A 24,249-nucleotide genomic window follows, 5' to 3' on the forward strand; every position below is an offset into this window, starting at 1 on the left:
CATCCATCCGTCTATCCATCAACCCATCCGCCCGTCGATCTATGCATCCATCCACCCACCCATCCATCCGTCTATTCAATCATCCATCCATCATCCATCCATCCATTCATCCGTCTATCCACCCACCCATCTATCCTCTATCCACCCATCCATCTATCTATCCACCCACCCATCCATCCATCCATCCATCCATCCATCTGTAATTAAGGCACATGGTTTTGAATGAAGTTCAATCGACTGTTTACTAATTTTAAAATGTTTAGAAATTAAATCATACTTACATATTGTAACACAATTTTTACTATTAAAGTTTAAATCAGTCATTAAAACATCTTACCATCTTCAAAATTTCATACTAGAAAGGTAATAATAATGATCAGTTGGAAACGCAACATCCAGCAACATTATTTCAAATATATCCTGAATATTTCAGATATCACCCAGCCCTGCATGCTACTGCAATCTACTGCATAATACACTGCATTTCCTTGGCATGCAATGCACCGTATCCGCTCTGTTCAGATTGGCGTGCAACTGTAATAATCTGTAAAATAATCTGTAATATAAGAGTTTGCCTCAATCTGCTCTCCAGTAAATGAGCAAATGCATGAATATTGTGCAACTGGGGAGCAGGAAAATGCAGTGGAGCACAATGGCCATCGATGCCCACAGAGGACAGAGCCGACACACACTATAGCATACAGGAAGAGAGGAGATATATCAGGCATTGTGAAGTACCTTGGCTGCCCTGATTACATACTGCAGTACAGTTTTGGGCAGTTTAATGACAGACTTTGGTAAAGCCAGCAAAGCAGAGACAAACTTTCGGATAGCTCTCTACAAGAGACGACAGAGCAGGGATTGAGTTAGTCGGGCGTGAGGGTCTGCGATATTGCTTTTACCGCTCTTCCACGCAGGAAGCGAGCAGTTAGTGGTCTGGTAATTAACGAAACATTGTTAAGTGCTGAGGGAACAAAACAAGAACACATTGAAGAAAACATTTTCATACCATTGAGCCATTTAGGTTACACACATTTTAGTTGGGAACGACACGAAGCACAATGTTATAAGACGTAACCTAAAAATGGGGATGTTAATGGAGCACATGCACTATAGCACGGACGTTTCTGGAATGTTTACCTGAAACGCTGATCTTTTGGGAGGATCATCATCCTTTTTGTCCTCCTCTTCCTCTTCTTCCTCACTATCGGTCTCAAATAAGTAATAATTGCCACTTCGAACCACTAAAAGAGGAACAATCACACATCACTTCCTTTGAAGCCGGGTTAGTATCATTAACTAGAACTATCACAAACAGCTCTGTTCATTGAAATAAAAATATACATACAAGTTGGGGGAAAAAAGCAGAAAGAAAATTAGAAATGTTGAAATAATTTAATTGAAATAAGTTTATGTTGAAGCACTCAAATTTTAACTGGAAATAAATAATATCTAAAACTGAAAAAAAAGAAGTGTTTGTGTGTGTTTGTGTATGTATGTATGCGTGTATGTATGTACATATATATATATATATATATATATATATATATATATATATATATATACACACACACATATGTGTGTGTGTGTGTGTGTGTGTGTGTGTGTGTGTATATACATTTTTAATGCTATTTTTTCTTGACATAAAATTTATTTTAGGAAAGTTTAGATTCAATTATTTATTTTGTTTCATTTTAAAACAAACAAATGATGGTTTGATGTGAAATACACTGAGATTTCTTTTGCAGGGCTCCAAACTGCAAAAAATATTAATGCGCAAGTGATATTTTTGCTGCTATTTCATGCGCACAACATGGTTTACCACAACAGATAAACATGTCAGCTCTGTGGACGCCAACTAATCGGTAACAATTCTCCTTTTTAATTGATACCGATATGGATTCTTATTCTTAATATATTGTAATCTTTGCAGCCATCCATAATCGCAGATTTGTAAGATGCCACCTTTAATATGTCACTTTTAACTTGTTTATTAATTTTAGTAAACTTGTTGGCGCTCTTTAACATGTCCTGACAGATGCCCAATCAGCATTTCCACCTTGGGAAGAATTTGTGACCTCAGAAAAGCCGTTCAATGCTCAGAAACTCGTTAGTCAGCTAGAAAAATAACTAAATATATGGCTAAATGTATTGACTGTAATAATAATCCTTATATTTTTACTTAAACTGCTGTCTTCATAAGAAAGGATGGAAGGAGCTAAAAATGTAATTCAACACTGCCCACGTGAAAATTTAAAACACATTTATTATTTGGTGGCACTTAAAGAAATGATTTGAGTTTTTGTCTTATAGGATCCGAAGGCTCCTTAATTGATTTTTTTGCCTGGAGCCCTGCTTTTGTGATATGCTGGTGTTTTGGCAAAGCTGAGCTCAATCAGAGACATTGCGGAGATCTCTGGGAAACTCTCTGTGAGACTGGTGCTGTATTTTTCTTTAGAAACAAACTCGTCATTTAATCTCACCTTCGTCTAGAAGAAACACCAGAGATCTCATGTTTTTTTCACTTGCCTATGTGAATCTGACTGCAATATTCATCCGAATGATATCAGATCAGCATTAGGATCTGGTGAAATACATTTTATTCTGGTTGCAAATTAAAATTGTGAACTTGCAAAGAAGAAGAGACACTAACTGGATGCATGATCAACCCACGGCTTCCACCATTGCTTCCTCTTGCCTTTCTTCTTCTCTTTGCTGGCCTCTCCTGTAATGCAGAAACATTGTTCCATGAACACACACACATGAACACACACCATTTAAAAGAGCGCACATTTACTCTGTGGTCTGGTATGCGTGTATCATGTGTTTTAGATTTGATTGCAATGCATTTAACGCCTCTGTTGAGCGCAGGCACTTGTGGAATTTACAAATCTTCGGTCTGACACTGGTGTTGGGCTAAAAGTGTGCGTTTTGACAAAGATACACTCAAACGTGTGTAGGACAAGACACACTTTTAAGTTTAGTTTATGGAATTAAATGTTTTCTAGTTATTCGTTACATCTGCAGCGCATTTTGGTTGTGTTTTCTTTTCCTCCTTTCTTTTATTCTTGGCTGTCATTGATTCTTAGCCTTCATGATTGGGTGGTTATCACGTCGATCATCATTTGCCTACAAGTTCACAGAATCAACTCACTGGCAAAGATGGAATCTTTTGAGGGATCCACCGAAATCAAAATTCTTGGCCGAAACCGAAAAAGAGGAAACCAAGGCCGAAAACCGAAACAATGGAAGAAATTATGCCAATTATTAGTACCATTGCATTTATGGCTATGACTGTATAACTTTACGAAAAATCAAGGCATTGCAATTGCATAAATTAATATTAAAGTTTCAAATAATAAATCAATTATAAATTATGCAAATATTTATTTAGCACATTGCAACAATCCACAGTATAAAATAAAATTCAAACTAAAATGTTTAACTTGACCTCACTCATGTGTACATTAAATAATAATAAAGAAAGGTACAGAAATTGAATAAAGTAAACAAATGTAAAATATCTGCATATTTAACTGTTTAAATGAAAGATTAATCCTTATTAAACTTACAAAAGCTATTCAGTCAAGAGCAGTGAGTGATTCCTTATCTTTTGTTTGACATTAAACAGACAGCAGTAAAGGCTACTGCCCCTTTAAGAGCTAATGCACGTATGCTCGTCTTCCTCGACGGTATAAAGTCATCTTAAGGCGTATTCAGACTGTCTGCTTGGATACTCATCAAGATGGACATGTTGATATACTTGTGTGAGTTTGTCCGTTTAAGCGCAAGACTTAAGAGAACTCAATGTTTGCGCACTGTGAGACGAGTGCACAGAGACAGATCTTCTCATTCGTGTCTTCGGACATACAGCAGCACTCACATACATTGAACAAGTTTACAATGAGAGACCGTTTTGCTTGTTTTTTTTTCTTTTATTATCGCTGTTGTTTTAGTGTATCAGTGAGGAGCCAGCAGGCGTATCCATCAACAGAAACAAAGCATTATTTCCCAGTTAAACCCATATTATAGACGCGTCATCAGATGGGAGATGAACCACATACATCCAACACCGCAGACATGTTGCTTTAGACAAGCACGTGCAGGTCGCGGTTTCTGTTTGCATCATCACAACATTTCGGCCGTATTGTTTCGGTGATAAAAGTATTTCGGGCCAAAAACGAAAATGCACTTTTGGGCTATTTTCAGCCGAAAATTTTCGGTGGCCGAATATTCCATGCATCCCTAAATCTTTTGTAACATTAGAAATGTCTTAACTGACACTTTTGATCAATTTAATGCACGTTTGATGGGAATTCTTGATTCTTCAGTAACGTTTTCAAATAAATGCTCAAAATATACCTTCATCTTCATCCTCTTCCTCCTTCACTGCTGAGTGACTCTCCCCACTTTCCTGAGCCAAAGACAACATCCTCTCCTTCCCTCTCTTAAACTTCTGCTGTCGGCTCTTGATGCGGTCCATCCTGAAAGAAACAGACAGAGGAAAATTGATGATGGTTTGCTTGAGCTCAGCCTGTTTGCTTGAGTTATCCTAATTTAGCTTTTCCCTTGAACACAATCAGAGGGTAATTGAAGATAAAGAGGCAGAGAGTTTGAGTGTCTTCATGTCAGGACAAGCTAAGAAAACAGCTTGTGTTCTACTAGAGCAGGTTTTCCTGCTTGAATGTTGATTATTCCTCATATTCTCCATTGTTGCGGCTCCTCTCTTCCCAGTCTGTCAGTAACTCTGTTTAGTTCCTGTCTCTATGAAGCCCCTCCTTCTGAAAAGCACACTGTGCTCTGATTGGCCGGCTGGAGCAGTGTGTTGTGATTGGTGTTTGGGAAATGTCCTGCCCCTTTTCCGTATTTGGCAGATACAACACACAATTAACGAAATCAGGCCCCGCCCCTTTATTCTGTGCATTAATGTCAAATGTTAGTTTGGAGCATTGTATCTGGATTGGACAAGACCCACCCAATTTTTAAGAACAATGATACTGGACCCACTCACTTTTATTATTTCTTACACTAATTTTTAAACACGTTAGATGCTTTATTTCAACTTTTCTAATATTTTCTTAATTTTTATTGAAAATAAATGCTTTTCCGATCTGATATGTGATGGGTAAAGGGAGTCGAGCGAGTTCAGCAAAAGGCGGATTCAAACCTTGGGTCAAACTGTGTAAAAACCTTCTGCCATGTGTCTTACCCCTATACTATTGCCGTTAAGTGAACAAGGTGGTATATTTGTACGTAATGTAAATAGCATCTACTCCATTAAAGATTTTCTGTTTATAAAAAAAAAAAATTCTGTTTATATTCGGACACCACAACAATTTAATTCAAGATCGTTCGTTTGTTCGGCCCATTTCAAGCAAGCTTCGCTCAGCGTCTTAAACTGAAGAAAGGGGCAAGAAGTAAGAAGTGATTTATCCACTTATTGACTGTTTAAACAATTTCTGATTAAATTGAAAGTTTCTTAGAGAGACAGCATTGTCTTGATAACGCAAGATGCTAATACAGTAACAATAGGAAACACCAACTACCATACAAAACTAAATAGTGTGTCTAATGACAAAGGGTAATATAATGTAATATGTATTACCAAATACAACCGTATACGTTACTTACAGATCATTCACTCGATCCTTCTAGCAAACGTCACCTTTTCCACCATATAAGTTAAAACGACAGTCATTTGACAAGGCTATTCATTTTGTAAAATATATATTTATATTTTTGAGAACTTAAGTATGATGTTTTTGCATGCTTGTAATTCAGATTAGGCTACATCACAGTCACTGCGTAACCTACATTGTGACTAACGTTATATGGACAATATCATTGACGAAAAAAGACGAGTCTAGAATCACTGGTTTTGGTTTGGAAAAGAAGAATGTTCATGCGGTTGCCAGATATCAGTAATTTAAATCCCCCAATCAGAGCTTTTCTGTGAAAAGAACACGTTTACTATCCAGCGTTTTACCTATACATGTATAATCTGGCAACCATATGCAAGCTCTCTCTCTCTCTCTCTCTCTCTCTCTCTCTCTCTCTCTCTCTCTCTCTCTCTCTCTCACTCACTCACTCACTCACTCACTCACACGGATGTTCTGCAAACACCAATAAACAAGTAGGCTGTATTTTATCAATCTCCATTTGACATGTTCTGCTTAAAGTGTCATTCAGTCGGTCTGTGTTCTGTCAGGACTTACTGAACTGCTGTGAGCTGCTGAAATAAGCCAATCAGAGCAGAGCTCAGCATTAATATTCATGACTCTTCCAATAAGGCAAAAACAGAGCATTACATCCTAGGGACAATTTATAGGGTTGTAAATGGACCTGTAAAACTGTATCTGGACAATTTTGCCCTTAAAGGGGGGGTGAAACACTCAGTTTCAGTCAGTGTCATGTCAATCTTGAGTACCTATAGAGTAGCATTGCATCCTGCATATCTCCGAAAAGTCTTTATTTTTTTTATAATTATATAAGAAAGATGCGCTGTTCCGAGTCTTTCCGAAAAAAGCCGAGCGGGTGGGGGCGTGTCGTGTGAGCGGAGCTAAATAATGACGTGTGCAGCAGCGCGCTGCTATTGTGTTGAGTCGAGTGCGTCGTAAAGCTGTGTCATCCCTAACAGCGGGAAAAAAACTTTATTCAAAATAAAAATATGGCTTTTAATCAGATACAGCCATACATCTATGATCCGGAATCAGACCCAGAGGCTGCAGTTGAACAGGAGCAGCAGCAAAAACGACTAGAGCAGGACGTCTCTATGTGCTACAAGTTATACACTAACTATATAATATGCTTAGCGGCTTGTGTTATTTACATATTTATACTTGAATTATATCGTCGTATTTTTGTCTTTGAAGGTGTACATGTGGGAAGTGCAGTTGTGCACGTGTGTTTGTGTGTTTACGCGTGGTTTGTGACGTTATTAAGCGGACCGGTTTTGCACAGCAGGATTAGTTAGTGTTTACATAGAAAGACACGGAATAGTAGCGCATTTGAATGAAGAAGCGCGCTTATTTAGTTCCACATATTTCCCCACTCTTTGTGTATTGTTGTTTGGAGTGCTTTTACAATACACAAACATAAAGTTCCACATATAGTGGCCAGCTAAACAAATGTACACGCACTACACATCGCATGCTCCATTGATCAATTTCTATATATAGTAATATATATAGTAACTATACGTGATCATGTTTGGGCTACTTGATGAGCATAGGCAAAGACACAGACATTTGAAGCAGTCTCACTCACCGCCTGCGGTTCTAACGTTGGGACCTTTATCGTTGGGACTGCTCCATCCTTCAGCATTAGGCGATCGGGAAATCCTGTGTCGAGCTGGGCCTTGTTTATGAAACAGTCGGCACCGAAATGCAGCGAACAGATATAAACATTCGCGCAACTCAGTTGCTGATCCGGAAAAGCAAATTACATCCACTGTTGCCTTAACGCGGGGTTTTGGGGAATCTGTGCAGGACTGTCTTGGTCTGGCAACCAAAAACGCACTTTTTTGGTGACATTGTTATGTGCACATCACCTGTGCAGCAGCCTACAAGCCAGCGCTTTGATGGGCGTAGCCTGTTGCTTTCGCTCTCTCCTCTCTCTCTCTCTCTCTCTCTCTCTCTCTCTCTCTCTCTCTCTCTCTCTCGCTCTCTCTCTCTCTCTCTCTCTCTCCCTCGCTCTCTCTCACGCGCTTCCGGTAGAATTGTCCGTAAGGCCCATACAAGAAAATTCCGCCCCCGTTAACGTCAAAGGGGACGCATGATCTCAAAAAACTTGCCGAAACTTATGACTAACCGGAAGTAGTATTTTTGACAAAGAAATACTCCCATCAAACGTCCACCTTAACTTTTGAAACTTTGTCTATGTTTAGTATGGGTTTCCAAGTCTTTAACAGTGTAAAAAGATCAGTATGCATGAAACAGCATTTCACCCCCCCTTTAAATAAGCCACATACCCTCTATGTAGATATCAGAGAACAATTTAACATATTGTTTCAAATCATTCTAGGGCACCTTTAATACGCTGCACTTTCGCCGCATTAATTGCAGATATCCGCATGCAAAATACGCGGGGCTTGCATAATTTCCTAATCCCTGCATTTTCATTGCAAAAAAGTCTCACATATCTTAGCAGAAAGTTTAAAAATGTTGCGTTTACTTCACACAAGAGCAGCTATTTCCCCTATTGCCATGGGAATGTTATGAAGTGACGTAATTTACGATGGCGAATGATTGGCCAGTGTTAGAGGCTACGCAGTTATAGTTTTCATCTTCACAGTGGACTGTTGTAGTTTCATTCATTCAACTGTTGTAAAATGGCACTTTTTTGTTACCAGCGGGTTAAATCACACACCTTTATTTTCAACGCGATCACTTTGTTCCCAAACCATTTCAAACTAAGGAGCCATTTGTCCTCCGATTACAAACAAGCTCCTCAGCGGCGCGTTTGCGGGACTCGTGTTTCGCGGTGTAGGGGATTTTAAAAGAGTGACTTGAGTGGAAGGGAGGCGGTGGCGCCGGGACAGTGTGTGTGTGTGTGTGTGTGTGTGTGTGTGTGTGTGTGTGTGTGTGTGTGTGTGTGTGTGTGTGAGTTACGAAGTTGCAGGCGCGGCTCGCGGCTGTTATTTCAAATAGCGCAGCATATTTTAAAGGGGGGTGAAATGCTGTTTCATGCATACTGAGCTTTACACTGTTAAAGACTTGGATTCCCATCCTAAACATAGACAAAGTTTCAAAAATGAATGTTGGACGTTTGATGGAGTATTTCTGTGTCAAAAATACTTCTTCCGGTTTCTCACAAGTTTCTGAGATTTTTTTCCGAGTATGGCTCGGCTTGACGTTAATAGAGCGGAAGGTCCTTGTATGGATTTCATGACTATCCCGCATATATTCCATCGCATTTTTTAAGAAACCGTGCCGCATAATTAAGGATTTTTGCCCGCAACAATCACAAAAATAAGCCACGTTTTTCTGGAAGGACTGGTAATCCTCTTTAAGAACCAATAAGCATTTATTCTCATTTGTTTGTGTTCATGCATCCATAAGCACATGATTTCATCGACTGTATGAAAAAGAATGCAGCGGTTGTCAGCGAAACAATGAGACATTGTGAGTCCCACACTGAGCCTTTCATGAACTCACTGTCTCTTCAGCAGATCCATGGACTTCTTCTCTTCTTCTATTCTGGCTTTAACCGCCTTCACGATGGTCGCCTGAAACAACTCCGCTCCTCTGACGGGTGAGAAACAATAAACAAACATGCAAAACATGAGGTGCTCATAATAAAAAGTATTACATTCTGAAATGGGTGAACTGGAGTGCTTTTATATACATATTTATGTCTCATTTAGTGATTTTGTTTCTTTCATGGTCATGTGGTCTTGATATGTCCTAGACGTTAAAGGATTAGTTCACTTTTAGATAAACTTTTACTGATAGTTTCCTCCCCCCCGTCATCCAAGATGTTCATATCTTTCTTTCTTCAGCCGAAAAGAAATTACATTTTTTGATGAAAACATTCCAGGATTTTTCTCCATATAATGGACTTCAATGGGCCCCAAACGGTTCAAGGTCCAAATCAGGGGCGGAGCCAGACGATGTAAACATTCGGGGCTTAGCCCAAACCTAGGGGGGTCCGGGGGTATACTCCCCCGAGGAGATTTTTTTCCATTTACATCAGCTAAATGCACTATTTTTCAGGCTGTTGGAGATAATAGAATGCCTAAAAATCTATATACAATCTGGGAAAATAAGTTACTCAGTAAAAAAAAAAAAAAAAAAAAAAAATTCACCCAGTAGAGCCTACAACCTGTTTGGTATTTAACTGTTCTCCAGCTGTAGTGAATCCAAAACACACATGTTAAGGATGACTCATTTTAACCCCTGGCAAATAAAAAAGGCAACCATTATCTGACTATGTTTAAGTTAGCCTGCATAGGGGAAATTGGAATTTGGTGTAAACATCATTATTAATCTTTAGAGTTCAGTTTGGTTTACTTTGTGCTTAGCTGACAAATTTGCTACATCAGAATCCATGACCAATCAGATGTGGTTTTCGGCTGCAAACTTTCGCGGTTGGTTAGTTCTACAAAGGAAATGCCCATATTTGGATTAGACAGCGCTGTGTGTGAGACTGAGAGCTTTATAATGATACCAGGCATGACATGCTTCTTTGAATGGAGACGGAGCTCGCGTTAGAATAACTTTGGATGGTTTTAGGTAGAAATCTAAAGGCGCACGGTGACAAAATATAATGAAATAACCACCTTAAATGTGTAATGTTGCCTTTTTTTTATTGTGACATGAAAGCTTACATGTTAAGGGAGTAAACTGGCCCAAAATCTCAAAATTGACTATGTTTTCACCTGTCGTGTCTCACATTAATAAGTAAAACCTAACGTTAATTCTAGCTAGCCAGCAATACAGTCATGTAACTCAAGTGTTACAACAGCGGATTCACAAACCTGCAACACTTTCGTCTGACGCAGAATCTCTCTCTGGCCGGTGAGGTTTAGTGTTCCTTTTTAAAAAATGTGTAGTGTCCATGTTAACTATAGTTAACTACGACGCCTGTGAAATACAAAAGCCCTCCAATGCCTGATGACAACGACGAAGAAGAAGATGTATATTCTTTTTCGTTAGTTTTTATTGGCAGTTGGCATTGGCAAACAAGCTGAGTGATGTGCGACGCATTTCCGACTGCCACATACACACACGGTAAAGGAGCTTTTGTTTCATTTTTTGCCGCTCCAGTCTGAAAGACTGAGAGGAAATTAAACAAAATTATTATTATTATTTTTTTTTTACTAAAAGATTTGGGGCTTTTGACAAAACATTCGGGGCTTAAGCCCCATTAGCCACCCCCCCGCTCCGCCCCCTGGTCCAAATGACAGTTTCAGTGCAGCTTCAAAGGGCTTTAAACGACACCATACGATGAATAAGGGTCTTATCTAGCCAAACAAAAAATAATAAAGATTAAGTTTCATAAGCACAAATGCTTGCCTTGCTCTGTTCGGTGATGTAGAATAAACTGGTATTTATTCTAAATCTATTTCAAAATCTAATATTAAAAATACGTCACGTAATACGCAGAAGTACTGAGTCAGTGTTTACAAGTGTTCATAAAAACGTTTTAAACGATAAACGAACACAAAGACATGAATATGCGTGTATGGTCCTCCTTCCACACACTTGTAAACACTGACTCGGTACTTCCGTGACCTTTTCAACGTAACTGTGTATCATGTGACGTCACGAACGCAGAATAGAGCAAGGCGAGCATTTGTGCTTATAAAACTGAAACGTTTTAATTTTGTGTTTAAATGAGCAATGGTTTGACTAGATAAGACTCTTATTCATCGTATGGTGTCGTTTAAAGCCCTTTGAAGCTGCACTGAAACTGTCATTTGGACCTTGAACTGTTTGGGGCCCATTGAAGTCCATTATATGGAGAAACATCCTGGAATGTTTTCCTCAAAAACCTTAATTTTTTTTTCGACTGAAGAAAGAAAGACATGAACATCTGGGATGATATGGGGGTGAGTAAACGATCAGCAAAAGTTTATTTAGAAGTGAACTAATCTTTAAAAGGGATAATTCACCCAAAAATGAAAATTCTGGCATCATTTACTCACCCTTGTGTTGTTTCAAACCTGTGTGAGTTTCTGTCTTCTGCTGAACACAAAAGAAGATATTTGGAAGAATGTTTGTAACAAAGCAGATAGAGCAACCATTCACTACTACAATAGGGGAAATAAAACACTATGGTAGTCAATGGTTGCTCTGTAGTATGGCAGTCAATCTGGTTTGTTACAAACATTTTTCCAAATATCTTCTTTTGTGTTCCGGAGAAGACAAAATCATACAAGTTTGAAACAACAAAAGGGTGAGTAAATGATGCCAGAATTTTCATTTTTGGGTGAACTATCCCTTTAAGTTAATAAAACCCAGACTGTAGTGATTACATAGATGTAAAGCACACAGCAGCAGCGCAGAGAGTGTGTGAGATGTGTGTGTACCTGGAGGCAAGGACCTGAGAGGAACGTATGTCGGCTACGACGTGCAGGAAGTAGTAGCTCATGAAGACTCTCCTCTGCAGCAGCAGGAAAGCGAAGCAGATGCTGTCCCAGATTATCCCGGCCTCGTCACTCGGCAGCTCACACTGTTTGTGTGCGTGTTGCTCCGCTGCGTCACACATTACAATCATCACAACTCCATCAAGCTCTCCTATTAAAACTGATATTAATTCTAAATCTATAAATCTATCTATTTTAAAATCTAATATTAAAAAGCTAATAATTAAGCTTTTCAGTCATTTTTGGCTGTATATATATATATATATATATATATATATATATATATATATATATATAAATGTTATTTTTTTATGCCCATGTGATTTTGTTTGATTGATTGATCAAAAATTGTGTATCTAAAAAAAGGAAATATATATATATTTCCTTTTTTTAGATACACAATTTTTGATCAATCAATCAAACAAAATCACATGGGCATAAAAAAATAACATTTTTAAAAAGCTTAGCCCTTAGCATTTATTACTACAATTAATCGCATACTGTAAAAACATTAAACTGGTTCTGTGTTTTTTTTCTAGGCCTGGTTGTGTTTACGGGGCGGAGTATAACGTCTTAATACTTCTTTTTTTTCAAAGCAGACGCTGCACACCAGCAGCCAATGAGGAGCATTATGAAAATACAACTATAGTGACTGAGGGCGGAGCAAAGCAGACGCTGCTCACCGGCAGCCAATAGGGAGCATTATGCAGATACGACTAAAGTGACTGAGGGCAGAGCAAAGCAGGCGCTGCTCACCAGCAGCATTATGCAGATACGACTAAAGTGACTGAGGGCAGAGCAAAGCAGGCGCTGCTCACCAGCAGCATTATGCAGATACGACTAAAGTGACTGAGGGCGGAGCAAAGCAGGCGCTGCTCACCAGCAGCATTATGCAGATACGACTAAAGTGACTGAGGGCAGAGCAAAGCAGGCGCTGCTCACCGGCAGCATTATGCAGATACGACTAAAGTGACTGAGGGCAGAGCAAAGCAGGCGCTGCTCACCAGCAGCATTATGCAGATACGACTAAAGTGACTGAGGGCGGAGCAAAGCAGGCGCTGCTCACCGGCAGCATTATGCAGATACGACTAAAGTGACTGAGGGCAGAGCAAAGCAGGCGCTGCTCACCGGCAGCCAATGAGGAGCATTATGCAGATACGACTAAAGTGACTGAGGGCGGAGCAAAGCAGGCGCTGCTCACCAGCAGCATTATGCAGATACGACTAAAGTGACTGAGGGCGGAGCAAAGCAGGCGCTGCTCACCGGCAGCATTATGCAGATACGACTAAAGTGACTGAGGGCAGAGCAAAGCAGGCGCTGCTCACCGGCAGCATTATGCAGATACGACTAAAGTGACTGAGGGCAGAGCAAAGCAGGCGCTGCTCACCGGCAGCATTATGCAGATACGACTAAAGTGACTGAGGGCAGAGCAAAGCAGGCGCTGCTCACCGGCAGCATTATGCAGATACGACTAAAGTGACTGAGGGCAGAGCAAAGCAGGCGCTGCTCACCGGCAGCCAATGAGGAGCATTATGCAGATACGACTAAAGTGACTGAGGGCAGAGCAAAGCAGGCGCTGCTCACCGGCAGCATTATGCAGATACGACTAAAGTGACTGAGGGCAGAGCAAAGCAGGCGCTGCTCACCGGCAGCATTATGCAGATACGACTAAAGTGACTGAGGGCAGAGCAAAGCAGGCGCTGCTCACCGGCAGCATTATGCAGATACGACTAAAGTGACTGAGGGCAGAGCAAAGCAGGCGCTGCTCACCAGCAGCATTATGCAGATACGACTAAAGTGACTGAGGGCAGAGCAAAGCAGGCGCTGCTCACCAGCAGCATTATGCAGATACGACTAAAGTGACTGAGGGCAGAGCAAAGCAGGCGCTGCTCACCGGCAGCATTATGCAGATACGACTAAAGTGACTGAGGGCAGAGCAAAGCAGGCGCTGCTCACCGGCAGCATTATGCAGATACGACTAAAGTGACTGAGGGCAGAGCAAAGCAGACGCTGCTCACCGGCAGCCAATGAGGAGCATTATGCAGATACGACTAAAGTGACTGAGGGCGGAGCAAAGCAGGCGCTGCTCACCAGCAGCATTATGCAGATACGACTAAAGTGACTGAGGGCAGAGCAAAGCAGGCGCTGCTCACCGGCAGCCAATGAGGAGCATTATGCAGATACGACTAAAGTGACTGAGGGCGGAGCAAAGCAGGCGCTGCTCACCAGCAGCATTATGCAGATACGACTAAAGTGACTGAGGGCGGAGCAAAGCAGGCGCTGCTCACCAGCAGCATTATGCAGATACGACTAAAGTGACTGAGGGCGGAGCAAAGCAGACGCTGCTCACCGGCAGCCAATGAGGAGCATTATGCAGATACGACTAAAGTGACTGAGGGCGGAGCAAAGCAGACGCTGCTCACCGGCAGCCAATGAGGAGCATTATGCAGATACGACTAAAGTGACTGAGGGCAGAGCAAAGCAGGCGCTGCTCACCGGCAGCATTATGCAGATACGACTAAAGTGACTGAGGGCGGAGCAAAGCAGGCGCTGCTCACCAGCAGCATTATGCAGATACGACTAAAGTGACTGAGGGCGGAGCAAAGCAGGCGCTGCTCACCAGCAGCATTATGCAGATACGACTAAAGTGACTGAGGGCGGAGCAAAGCAGGCGCTGCTCACCGGCAGCCAATGAGGAGCATTATGCAGATACGACTAAAGTGACTGAGGGCGGAGCAAAGCAGGCGCTGCTCACCGGCAGCCAATGAGGAGCATTATGCAGATACGACTAAAGTGACTGAGGGCGGAGCAAAGCAGGCGCTGCTCACCGGCAGCATTATGCAGATACGACTAAAGTGACTGAGGGCAGAGCAAAGCAGACGCTGCTCACCGGCAGCCAATGAGGAGCATTATGCAGATACGACTAAAGTGACTGAGGGCGGAGCAAAGCAGGCGCTGCTCACCGGCAGCATTATGCAGATACGACTAAAGTGACTGAGGGCGGAGCAAAGCAGGCGCTGCTCACCAGCAGCATTATGCAGATACGACTAAAGTGACTGAGGGCAGAGCAAAGCAGACGCTGCTCACCGGCAGCCAATGAGGAGCATTATGCAGATACGACTAAAGTGACTGAGGGCGGAGCAAAGCAGGCGCTGCTCACCGGCAGCATTATGCAGATACGACTAAAGTGACTGAGGGCAGAGCAAAGCAGACGCTGCTCACCGGCAGCCAATGAGGAGCATTATGCAGATACGACTAAAGTGACTGAGGGCGGAGCAAAGCAGGCGCTGCTCACCGGCAGCATTATGCAGATACGACTAAAGTGACTGAGGGCAGAGCAAAGCAGGCGCTGCTCACCGGCAGCATTATGCAGATACGACTAAAGTGACTGAGGGCAGAGCAAAGCAGACGCTGCTCACCGGCAGCCAATGAGGAGCATTATGCAGATACGACTAAAGTGACTGAGGGCAGAGCAAAGCAGGCGCTGCTCACCGGCAGCATTATGCAGATACGACTAAAGTGACTGAGGGCAGAGCAAAGCAGGCGCTGCTCACCAGCAGCATTATGCAGATACGACTAAAGTGACTGAGGGCGGAGCAAAGCAGGCGCTGCTCACCGGCAGCATTATGCAGATACGACTAAAGTGACTGAGGGCAGAGCAAAGCAGGCGCTGCTCACCGGCAGCCAATGAGGAGCATTATGCAGATACGACTAAAGTGACTGAGGGCGGAGCAAAGCAGACGCTGCTCACCGGCAGCATTATGCAGATACGACTAAAGTGACTGAGGGCGGAGCAAAGCAGACGCTGCTCACCGGCAGCATTATGCAGATACGACTAAAGTGACTGAGGGCGGAGCAAAGCAGGCGCTGCTCACCAGCAGCATTATGCAGATACGACTAAAGTGACTGAGGGCAGAGCAAAGCAGGCGCTGCTCACCAGCAGCATTATGCAGATACGACTAAAGTGACTGAGGGCGGAGCAAAGCAGGCGCTGCTCACCAGCAGCATTATGCAGATACGACTAAAGTGACTGAGGGCGGAGCAAAGCAGGCGCTGCTCACCAGCAGCATTATGCAGATACGACTAAAGTGACTGAGGGCGGAGCAAAGCAGGCGCTGCTCACCAGCAGCATTATGCAGATACGACTAAAGTGACTGAGGGCGGAGCAAAGCAGGCGCTGCTCACCAGCAGCATTATGCAGATACGACTAAAGTGACTGAGGGCGGAGCAAAGCAGGCGCTGCTCACCAGCAGCATTATGCAGATACGACTAAAGTGACTGAGGGCAGAGCAAAGCAGGCGCTGCTCACCAGCAGCATTATGCAGATACGACTAAAGTGACTGAGGGCGGAGCAAAGCAGGCGCTGCTCACCGGCAGCCAATGAGGAGCATTATGCAGATACGACTAAAGTGACTGAGGGCGGAGCAAAGCAGGCGCTGCTCACCGGCAGCATTATGCAGATACGACTAAAGTGACTGAGGGCAGAGCAAAGCAGACGCTGCTCACCGGCAGCATTATGCAGATACGACTAAAGTGACTGAGGGCAGAGCAAAGCAGACGCTGCTCACCGGCAGCCAATGAGGAGCATTATGCAGATACGACTAAAGTGACTGAGGGCGGAGCAAAGCAGACGCTGCTCACCGGCAGCATTATGCAGATACGACTAAAGTGACTGAGGGCGGAGCAAAGCAGGCGCTGCTCACCAGCAGCATTATGCAGATACGACTAAAGTGACTGAGGGCAGAGCAAAGCAGGCGCTGCTCACCAGCAGCATTATGCAGATACGACTAAAGTGACTGAGGGCGGAGCAAAGCAGGCGCTGCTCACCAGCAGCATTATGCAGATACGACTAAAGTGACTGAGGGCGGAGCAAAGCAGGCGCTGCTCACCAGCAGCATTATGCAGATACGACTAAAGTGACTGAGGGCGGAGCAAAGCAGGCGCTGCTCACCAGCAGCATTATGCAGATACGACTAAAGTGACTGAGGGCGGAGCAAAGCAGGCGCTGCTCACCAGCAGCATTATGCAGATACGACTAAAGTGACTGAGGGCAGAGCCAAGCAGGCGCTGCTCACCGGCAGCCAATGAGGAGCATTATGCAGATACGACTAAAGTGACTGAGGGCAGAGCAAAGCAGGCGCTGCTCACCGGCAGCCAATGAGGAGCATTATGCAGATACGACTAAAGTGACTGAGGGCAGAGCAAAGCAGGCGCTGCTCACCGGCAGCCAATGAGGAGCATTATGCAGATACGACTAAAGTGACTGAGGGCAGAGCAAAGCAGGCGCTGCTCACCGGCAGCCAATGAGGAGCATTATTCAGATACGACTAAAGTGACTGAGGGCGGAGCAAAGCAGGCGCTGCTCACCGGCAGCCAATGGGGAGCATTATGCAGATAAAAACATAGGTTTTGTAGCACCGAAAACTCATGGGACAGTGAATGCTAAAAGTAAGCCTTCAATTTTTTGAAACAAAGAGGAAATGAAGGCATAACTTACGTTTTGAATATCCTTTTATAGTGCAAGCCAGACTGAACAACTGGATCAGCCAGCAGTGATTCGCCACCAGAGCTTTTATATATCCACAGGCCGCTACCTGAGAGCCAAGAGAACAGAAACCATAATCACATCCAGCAAAAATATCATATCTGTGATATCGCAAATGCTTTGAAAGAGAACATCGTTGTTTGTTTATGAGAAATAGTCTCCATTTGTGTTAGTCACTTCACACCCTCTGAACTCAGAGCATTTTTTAACAGAACGGCCCAGATGTTTTTCATTTATGTCAGCCCACTGTAGGGCTGTGCGATATTCGATATGCATTACGATATTGCAATTAGTGTGTAAAATCTATTTCAATTATATTAAAAATAATGTTTAAAAACTGAGAATGAAACCATTTGTGTTTCACATTCTTTCTGGGAAAAGAAAGCATCGCTACAACTTCTGAAATTGACCAGCTGTGTTTTAGCAAACATTTGTGTAACACTTTGTTCACGTTTCGGTGTGTGTGTCAAACAGTGCGAGACTGCAAGTTTTTGTTTTTCGCAAATTATTGCGTTTAATAACTCTTTTTAACGTAAAGCAAGTCACATAAGTAACAGTAATGTGCCCAGTCTATTCTCTGCCCAATGTGTGACCTAAAACGTACACCTTTCACAATGTTGAAGTAGCCTATTAAAATCATTCTGATATTGTGAGCCATTGCGATATGCATATTGCAATATGTAAACTTGTGATATTTCAATAATTTCGATATATTGCACAGCCCTAGCCCACGGACATATTTAAAGCTACATCTTCGAATTAAATGGTAAATGGACTGCATTTATACAGCGCTTTCAACAGACCCATGGCCATCCAAAGCACTTTACATCTTGCCTTACATTCACCCAATTATTACCTCATTCATACACCGACGAAAATAAACGATTTGAACGAACCTGCACTGAGCAGACACTTACTGAGAGAATGTTTTTCATGGTGATCACAAACACATTGTACGCGATGAGGAAGTCCCAGTAATGAAGGATGCTTTTGATTGGCTTCAGTAACAGCTCGCCCCCAAAGATGAGGAAGTAGAAACAGGCGACCAGGTAACCCATGCAGAAGATGCTGATGCGCGTGGTGCCGGTGATGAAGATGATGGTCAGGACGAACCAGAACAGGTAGCTGAACATGATCACCTTCAGCATATCCAAATATGACCTGCAAACACAGTCATACTTTTATAGATCGAATTTATATATAACCGTTCAAACGTTTGAGTTTTATGAAAGAAATTAAAGGAGAACTCCAGGGAATTTTTAAGTTAATCTTGATCGTTATATCTTTGTGAGTACAGTCTATAGAAAAAAACTAACCGGATTGGTGCTTGCAACACGGAGTTATTACAGTTAACGCCCAGAGCCCCCCCTCAGCTAAAACGGCGGCTATGGGGGCTTAAACGTAACGGGTGTCTTTGTGCCTCTTAACAGACACAAAATGTAATTAAAATGTCTGTCCAACATGAACAGGGCCCTTACATGACGACGAGATGCGTTTAGCCACTTAGCCATTGTTTAAATTCACCTGAATAGTGTTTTAGACGGCTAGCTGTGTCTCACAGTGAAGTCCCATGGGAACGCCGTTGTAGCCAGAAAAAACGGCAAATAGTCCAGTTGGGAGGAGCGTCGTAATAACTGTAATAGCTCCATGTTGCAAACACCAATCCAGTTCGTTTTTTTTATATAGACTGTACTCACAAAGGTGAGTACAGTCCCATGATCCCATGATCAAGATCAACTTAAAAATTCCCCCGGAATTCTCCATTAAAGATATGTATTTGTTTGCCACTAGGGGTCGCTAACCTCTTCAGAACAATAACAAAGGCTTAAATTGATGATGCAGTAGGCGTTTGTCAATGTCAAGGAAGGATTCTCGGAAGCCAGAATTCCAAGGATGCTACGTCATCGACATCCGACGAAGGACTGTTCCAATGTCGAGGATCCTCGGAATTTCAACCAAGGACTGAGTCCTTCGTTCGAAAAATATGTCATATACAGGAAAGGATGATTATGAGTAGCCTTCGCGCTCTTCGCGTTCTGAAATCACCCACAATCCTATGCGCGCAGCTTTGCTATCTTCAGACGTTTCCGGAGTCGGAGCGTGAATGGGGCACATATGCTTGTATCGGGGTTTGTAGATGGGAAGGAAGGAGGCGGGAACCGGCGAACGTTCAACAACTTTATAATAAATAATAAACAAAACGAAAGTAACGCGGGCGACTACCCGCACACACATAATAAAACATAAACAAACCATAACACAAAGTCCAGGCCTAGTTCTCTCTCGTCTTCCACGCTCCTCCAATTATACTCCCGTCACTGCCGTGAGCCGAGACCGGTGTGGCGATCAGCTGCCGATCATTATCACTCCACCGGCCCGCTCTCACGGTCCCTCACCTCGCTGCTTGCCACAATGCTTTTATTTACGTTACCAAACATTTGTTATAACCGTAGTAAATATAAGTAAAGTTTAACCTTTAAATGCCGGTACAAGTTACTACTGTATTGATATAAAAAAATACAAAAATGGTTAAAAATCCAGCGTTCTCCATTGACTTTGTATTGCGTGAGGCTGCCTCGTTGTCATTTCGGACTTATTACAAAAAAACGAACAATGTCTAAAAGCTGATATGTGACGAGGTGTACAGCAAACAAGTTAAAAAACACAGAACTACGTTGTTATAAGCTGTCGACCCAAAAAAACAAGCGTTTAAAGGGGGGGTGAAATGCTGTTTCATGCATACTGATCTTTTTACACTGTTAAAGACTTGGAATCCCATACTAAACATAGACAAAGTTTCAAAAGTTAAGGTGGACGTTTGATGGGAGTATTTCTTTGTCAAAAATACTACTTCCGGTTAGTCATAAGTTTCTTGAGGAGTGTGTGCACTTTAGATGATCAGTACAATCCGTCAAAGCTCTTATCTCAAGAAAGCTCGTGAGAAAGTCCACTCTCAAACTGTAAATGTTTAGCTCATCCAAAAATTCTAATTCTGCATTTACTCTCTCGTGTTGTTTCCCCGATCATCTGTGTTTACTACAGTATGTGCGTCGCTGTAAATCTGCTCATCATAAGCCGTCGCCCGTGTCTCTTCAGAAGATTTGGGTTTGGATTAGACACCCGATTCGTTATTTTTTGCGATGCCTTTATGACATTTTATATAATATAAAGAAATGAGGGCATTTAATTTTACCGGTCAGTTTATTTGACCAGTTAAAACTGTGAGGAAACACAATGCTGTTTGACTCTACACGATCTAAACTGCATTTGAGTGTGTTGAGAGTTATAATGTTATTCTGTGTGTAAATTTGTTGTAAATCACACTGGTGATATTCTAATATTTTTCATAGTGTTGAGCGACATAACATTGATTCGTCATTTGCTCACCTATCTAATAGAGCACATGTAAGAATGGCATCTCCGTCAAGTCGAAGTTTACATCGAAGCTCTCGCCATCTGGAAAACGGCATGTTGATGCTGTTCCTGTTTTGATTTCTTGTTTTGTTCCAAAGTCTACTTGCCATGGTCCATAATGTCTGAACAACACTTTAACAGCGCTAGACGTTACACATTTATGCACGTCTGTTGTCATGTTTTTTTTACGGCAGTAAAAGCGAAAACCGAGGGAAACACAGATATGATGGCATTGACAGGCCACGCCCTCACACTTCCCGGATCATTGGTTAAAATAGCAATTTTCTCACGATTTACAAATAGTTGGAAACAACTGTGATATTGTAAGTGTAACAAACTGTTAAGCCCTAGGATTAAGCCCTATTCGGACAGTAATTGTTTCTCATGTGGACGTCTGTGTAAATAATTAGCATGCCACCTCAATGATAAAACTGAGCATTCGGATGGTGATTTATTCCCGGTGGAGGAGCGAGTTTTGTGATCCTGTGCACCTGTGAACTAGAGTGCGGATCGGGCCGCATTTTTCTGTCCGAGCCCGACCCGCGTCCGACAGACCAGTAACCGAACCCGACCCGAGCCCGACAGGCATTAAAATATTTATGTCCGAGCCCGACCCGAGCCCGACAGTTAAAATCTATTTTTTTTCCCCTCATATACTAATGACACGCACGTTTGTTTGTGTGGAAAGTCCGCTTTTATTAAGCAACTGTAAGGAAGGCATTCTGAAATGTTTAACGTTACAGACGAGCGCATCAGCGCGCACACGGGGCATCAAACCTCACACAGAGCCCAATCAAATAGCCAACTGAAATTAAATGAACAACGGTCTGCTAAAAATGGCCCAAGCTAACAGAACAAAACATTAACGTAACACAATTGAAATGCTTATTGAAATGAAAGTCATCTTACCAATTTTCTCAAACTGTATGTTTCCTAAACTGCAACATGGGATCTATTTACATAATCTATCCATCAAAGTTTAGGCTAATCGAGGTTTTATGCAGAAAAAGGATTGCATCAACTGAGGATGGCTTCAAGGCTGTCCTGCTTAGCAGCGCTGAAGTTGCGCTCACTGGAATGACGAGGATGCCACGGGCAATATGCACGCACGTGTTGCGCGTTGTTGTCACGGCGACATAAACAAATTTCTGCATGCTGGAAGACGGATGTTAGGGTAATATTTTACATTTATTTTAGTCACAGAAACAAACCATTGCATCAAGTTTAACAGGCCCATTGGCTACTTGCATAATAAGCAGTTTTAAATTTAAAAGGTTCAATGCCTTATTGCGCTGACGTGACCGAGCCCGACCCGAACCCGAACGTCATTTCTAAATATCTGTCCGAACCCGGCCCGACCCGTCGGGCTCGGGTCGGGTATCCATCCTCTACTGTGAACGCAGCTCATATGGTCCGTCTAATGATCATCTGCTCCAAAAATATCATATGCTTGGAATAATACGAATAAAACCATATTTAATTTAATAATAGGAAATTATGAATTATGTAAATATCCTGTTTAAAAATATGAAGATGTCATTTTAAAATGTGGAAATGAGTGGAGTTAAGTTAATAAAATGCTGAAAATGTAACCTATTAATTACTGCCGTAATAACGGCTCATTTCACGTTTACGTGTTTTCTTCTCTTTCGCTCGAGCGGTGATGAAAGATTACTCTTGTAAATACTTTCCCGCATTTCAGTAATAAAAGTTTAGGCTTTAGATCTTTAAAATGCATCCGAATTACAGCGAAGCGCAACGATACGGTGCTCAGCAGGGGTCAAAAAGGATATAAACAGTTCATTTTGAAGCGATCGCTTCTGAAAAACTCAGAGATGTGGATTCGGACGACTATTAAATCACCACACGACCTTTGTGTTTGTCAGAAAACAGAAGGTAATTTGGCCGGGGATTTTTACGCTGGTGTTGGGAGAAACACTGACATTCTGGATTCGGACGGCAAGAAAATCACAGACTAGCCCCTGTAAATGATGAAAATACCGTACGAGCTTACGAGAAACAATTACCATCCAAATAGGGCTTTAGAGTTGCTTTATGTTTGAACTTTCTTGAGTTTTCCATTGAACAATGGGCGCCGCAGCCCCAAGACAATGGTAGAGGAAACACTGTATGCGCTGCCAAGTGAAGCACGTCAGTGAATGTCACAGCATTGCATTTTGCTCTGAAACCGGCAGATTTATTATGCATTCATTTCAGAGGGAAACCTAATACAGTATTACAGTTAGTCGATCTAAAACGGTGACTGTGCATTAAAGGGTTAGTTCAGCCAAAAATGAAATGTCTGTCATTAACTCCTCTCCCTAATGTCGCTCCACACCCGTAAGACCTCCGTTCATCTTCACACACAGTTTAAGATATTTTATATTTAGTCTGAGAGCGTATGCAAGTGTATGCACACTATTATATTCATGATTCGGATCGCGTGTCAAACTGCTGAAATCACGTGACATTGGCGATCCGAATCATGAATCAATTCGCTGATTCATAACCGTTTGAATCTTTATTTGAGGATTGAACACAAACGCGGAAGAGAAGCCAATGCTGAATAAAGTCGTAGTTTTTGTTATTTTTGGACCCAAATGTATTTCGGATGCTTCAAGAGACTCTAATTAACCCACTGATGTCTCATATGGACTACTGTGATGATGTTTTTATTCCCTTTCTGGACATGGACAGTATAGTGTGCATACACTTGCATACGCTCTCGGACTAAATATAAAATATCTTAAACTGTGTGTGAAGATGAATGGAGGTCTTACGGGTGTGGAACGACATTAGGGGGAGGAGTTCATGACAGACATTTTTGGGTGAACAAACCCCTCAAAAGTGGTTTGAACTTATTAACCCATTTTTTATTTTGGTCGCACATGCGCACCTCTTATGTGCACCCCTGACTATAGATATTTTAAGTGAGTCAGGTGGAGGTCGGAGATCACAGGCTGACCTGCAGTGGATGAAGTCAGGCACAGGGTTATGTTGGCTGAAGCTGGCGGCGTCCAGGTCTCGACAGATCTCCACATTATCCCCAGCCAGCATCTGCACGGGCGTCTCTTCCTCCTCCTGGAACACATGGCCCTGCAGCGACGCGCACAGCAGCAGCATGAAGTCGTCTACAGACACAGGAGGACAGGTCAAAACACACAGCTCATATCTCTTCTGTTTATAGTACATTTGTTGTGTG

General features: G+C 42.5%; 1 protein-coding gene across 4 annotated transcripts in view; it reads right to left on the bottom strand.

The window, feature by feature from the left end:
- The window catches only part of LOC137064221 (piezo-type mechanosensitive ion channel component 2), a 266,236-nt gene that overhangs the window by 49,629 nt on the left and 192,358 nt on the right, over nucleotides 1-24,249 (bottom strand). For all 4 annotated transcript variants that reach the window (XM_067435581.1, XM_067435580.1, XM_067435582.1 and 1 more), the window contains 8 exons: nucleotides 24,013-24,178; nucleotides 18,551-18,794; nucleotides 17,586-17,682; nucleotides 12,032-12,197; nucleotides 9,156-9,245; nucleotides 4,363-4,484; nucleotides 2,654-2,725; nucleotides 1,141-1,244 (listed from right to left, as the gene is read on the bottom strand). In XM_067435581.1, coding sequence (XP_067291682.1) covers nucleotides 1,141-1,244; nucleotides 2,654-2,725; nucleotides 4,363-4,484; nucleotides 9,156-9,245; nucleotides 12,032-12,197; nucleotides 17,586-17,682; nucleotides 18,551-18,794; nucleotides 24,013-24,178 — 1,061 coding nt within the window. The remainder of the gene's footprint in view (nucleotides 1-1,140; nucleotides 1,245-2,653; nucleotides 2,726-4,362; nucleotides 4,485-9,155; nucleotides 9,246-12,031; nucleotides 12,198-17,585; nucleotides 17,683-18,550; nucleotides 18,795-24,012; nucleotides 24,179-24,249) is intronic.

The sequence above is a fragment of the Pseudorasbora parva genome, chromosome 24 (assembly GCF_024679245.1).
Source record: "Pseudorasbora parva isolate DD20220531a chromosome 24, ASM2467924v1, whole genome shotgun sequence".
In the NCBI taxonomy this organism is placed as follows: Eukaryota; Metazoa; Chordata; class Actinopteri; order Cypriniformes; family Gobionidae; genus Pseudorasbora; species Pseudorasbora parva.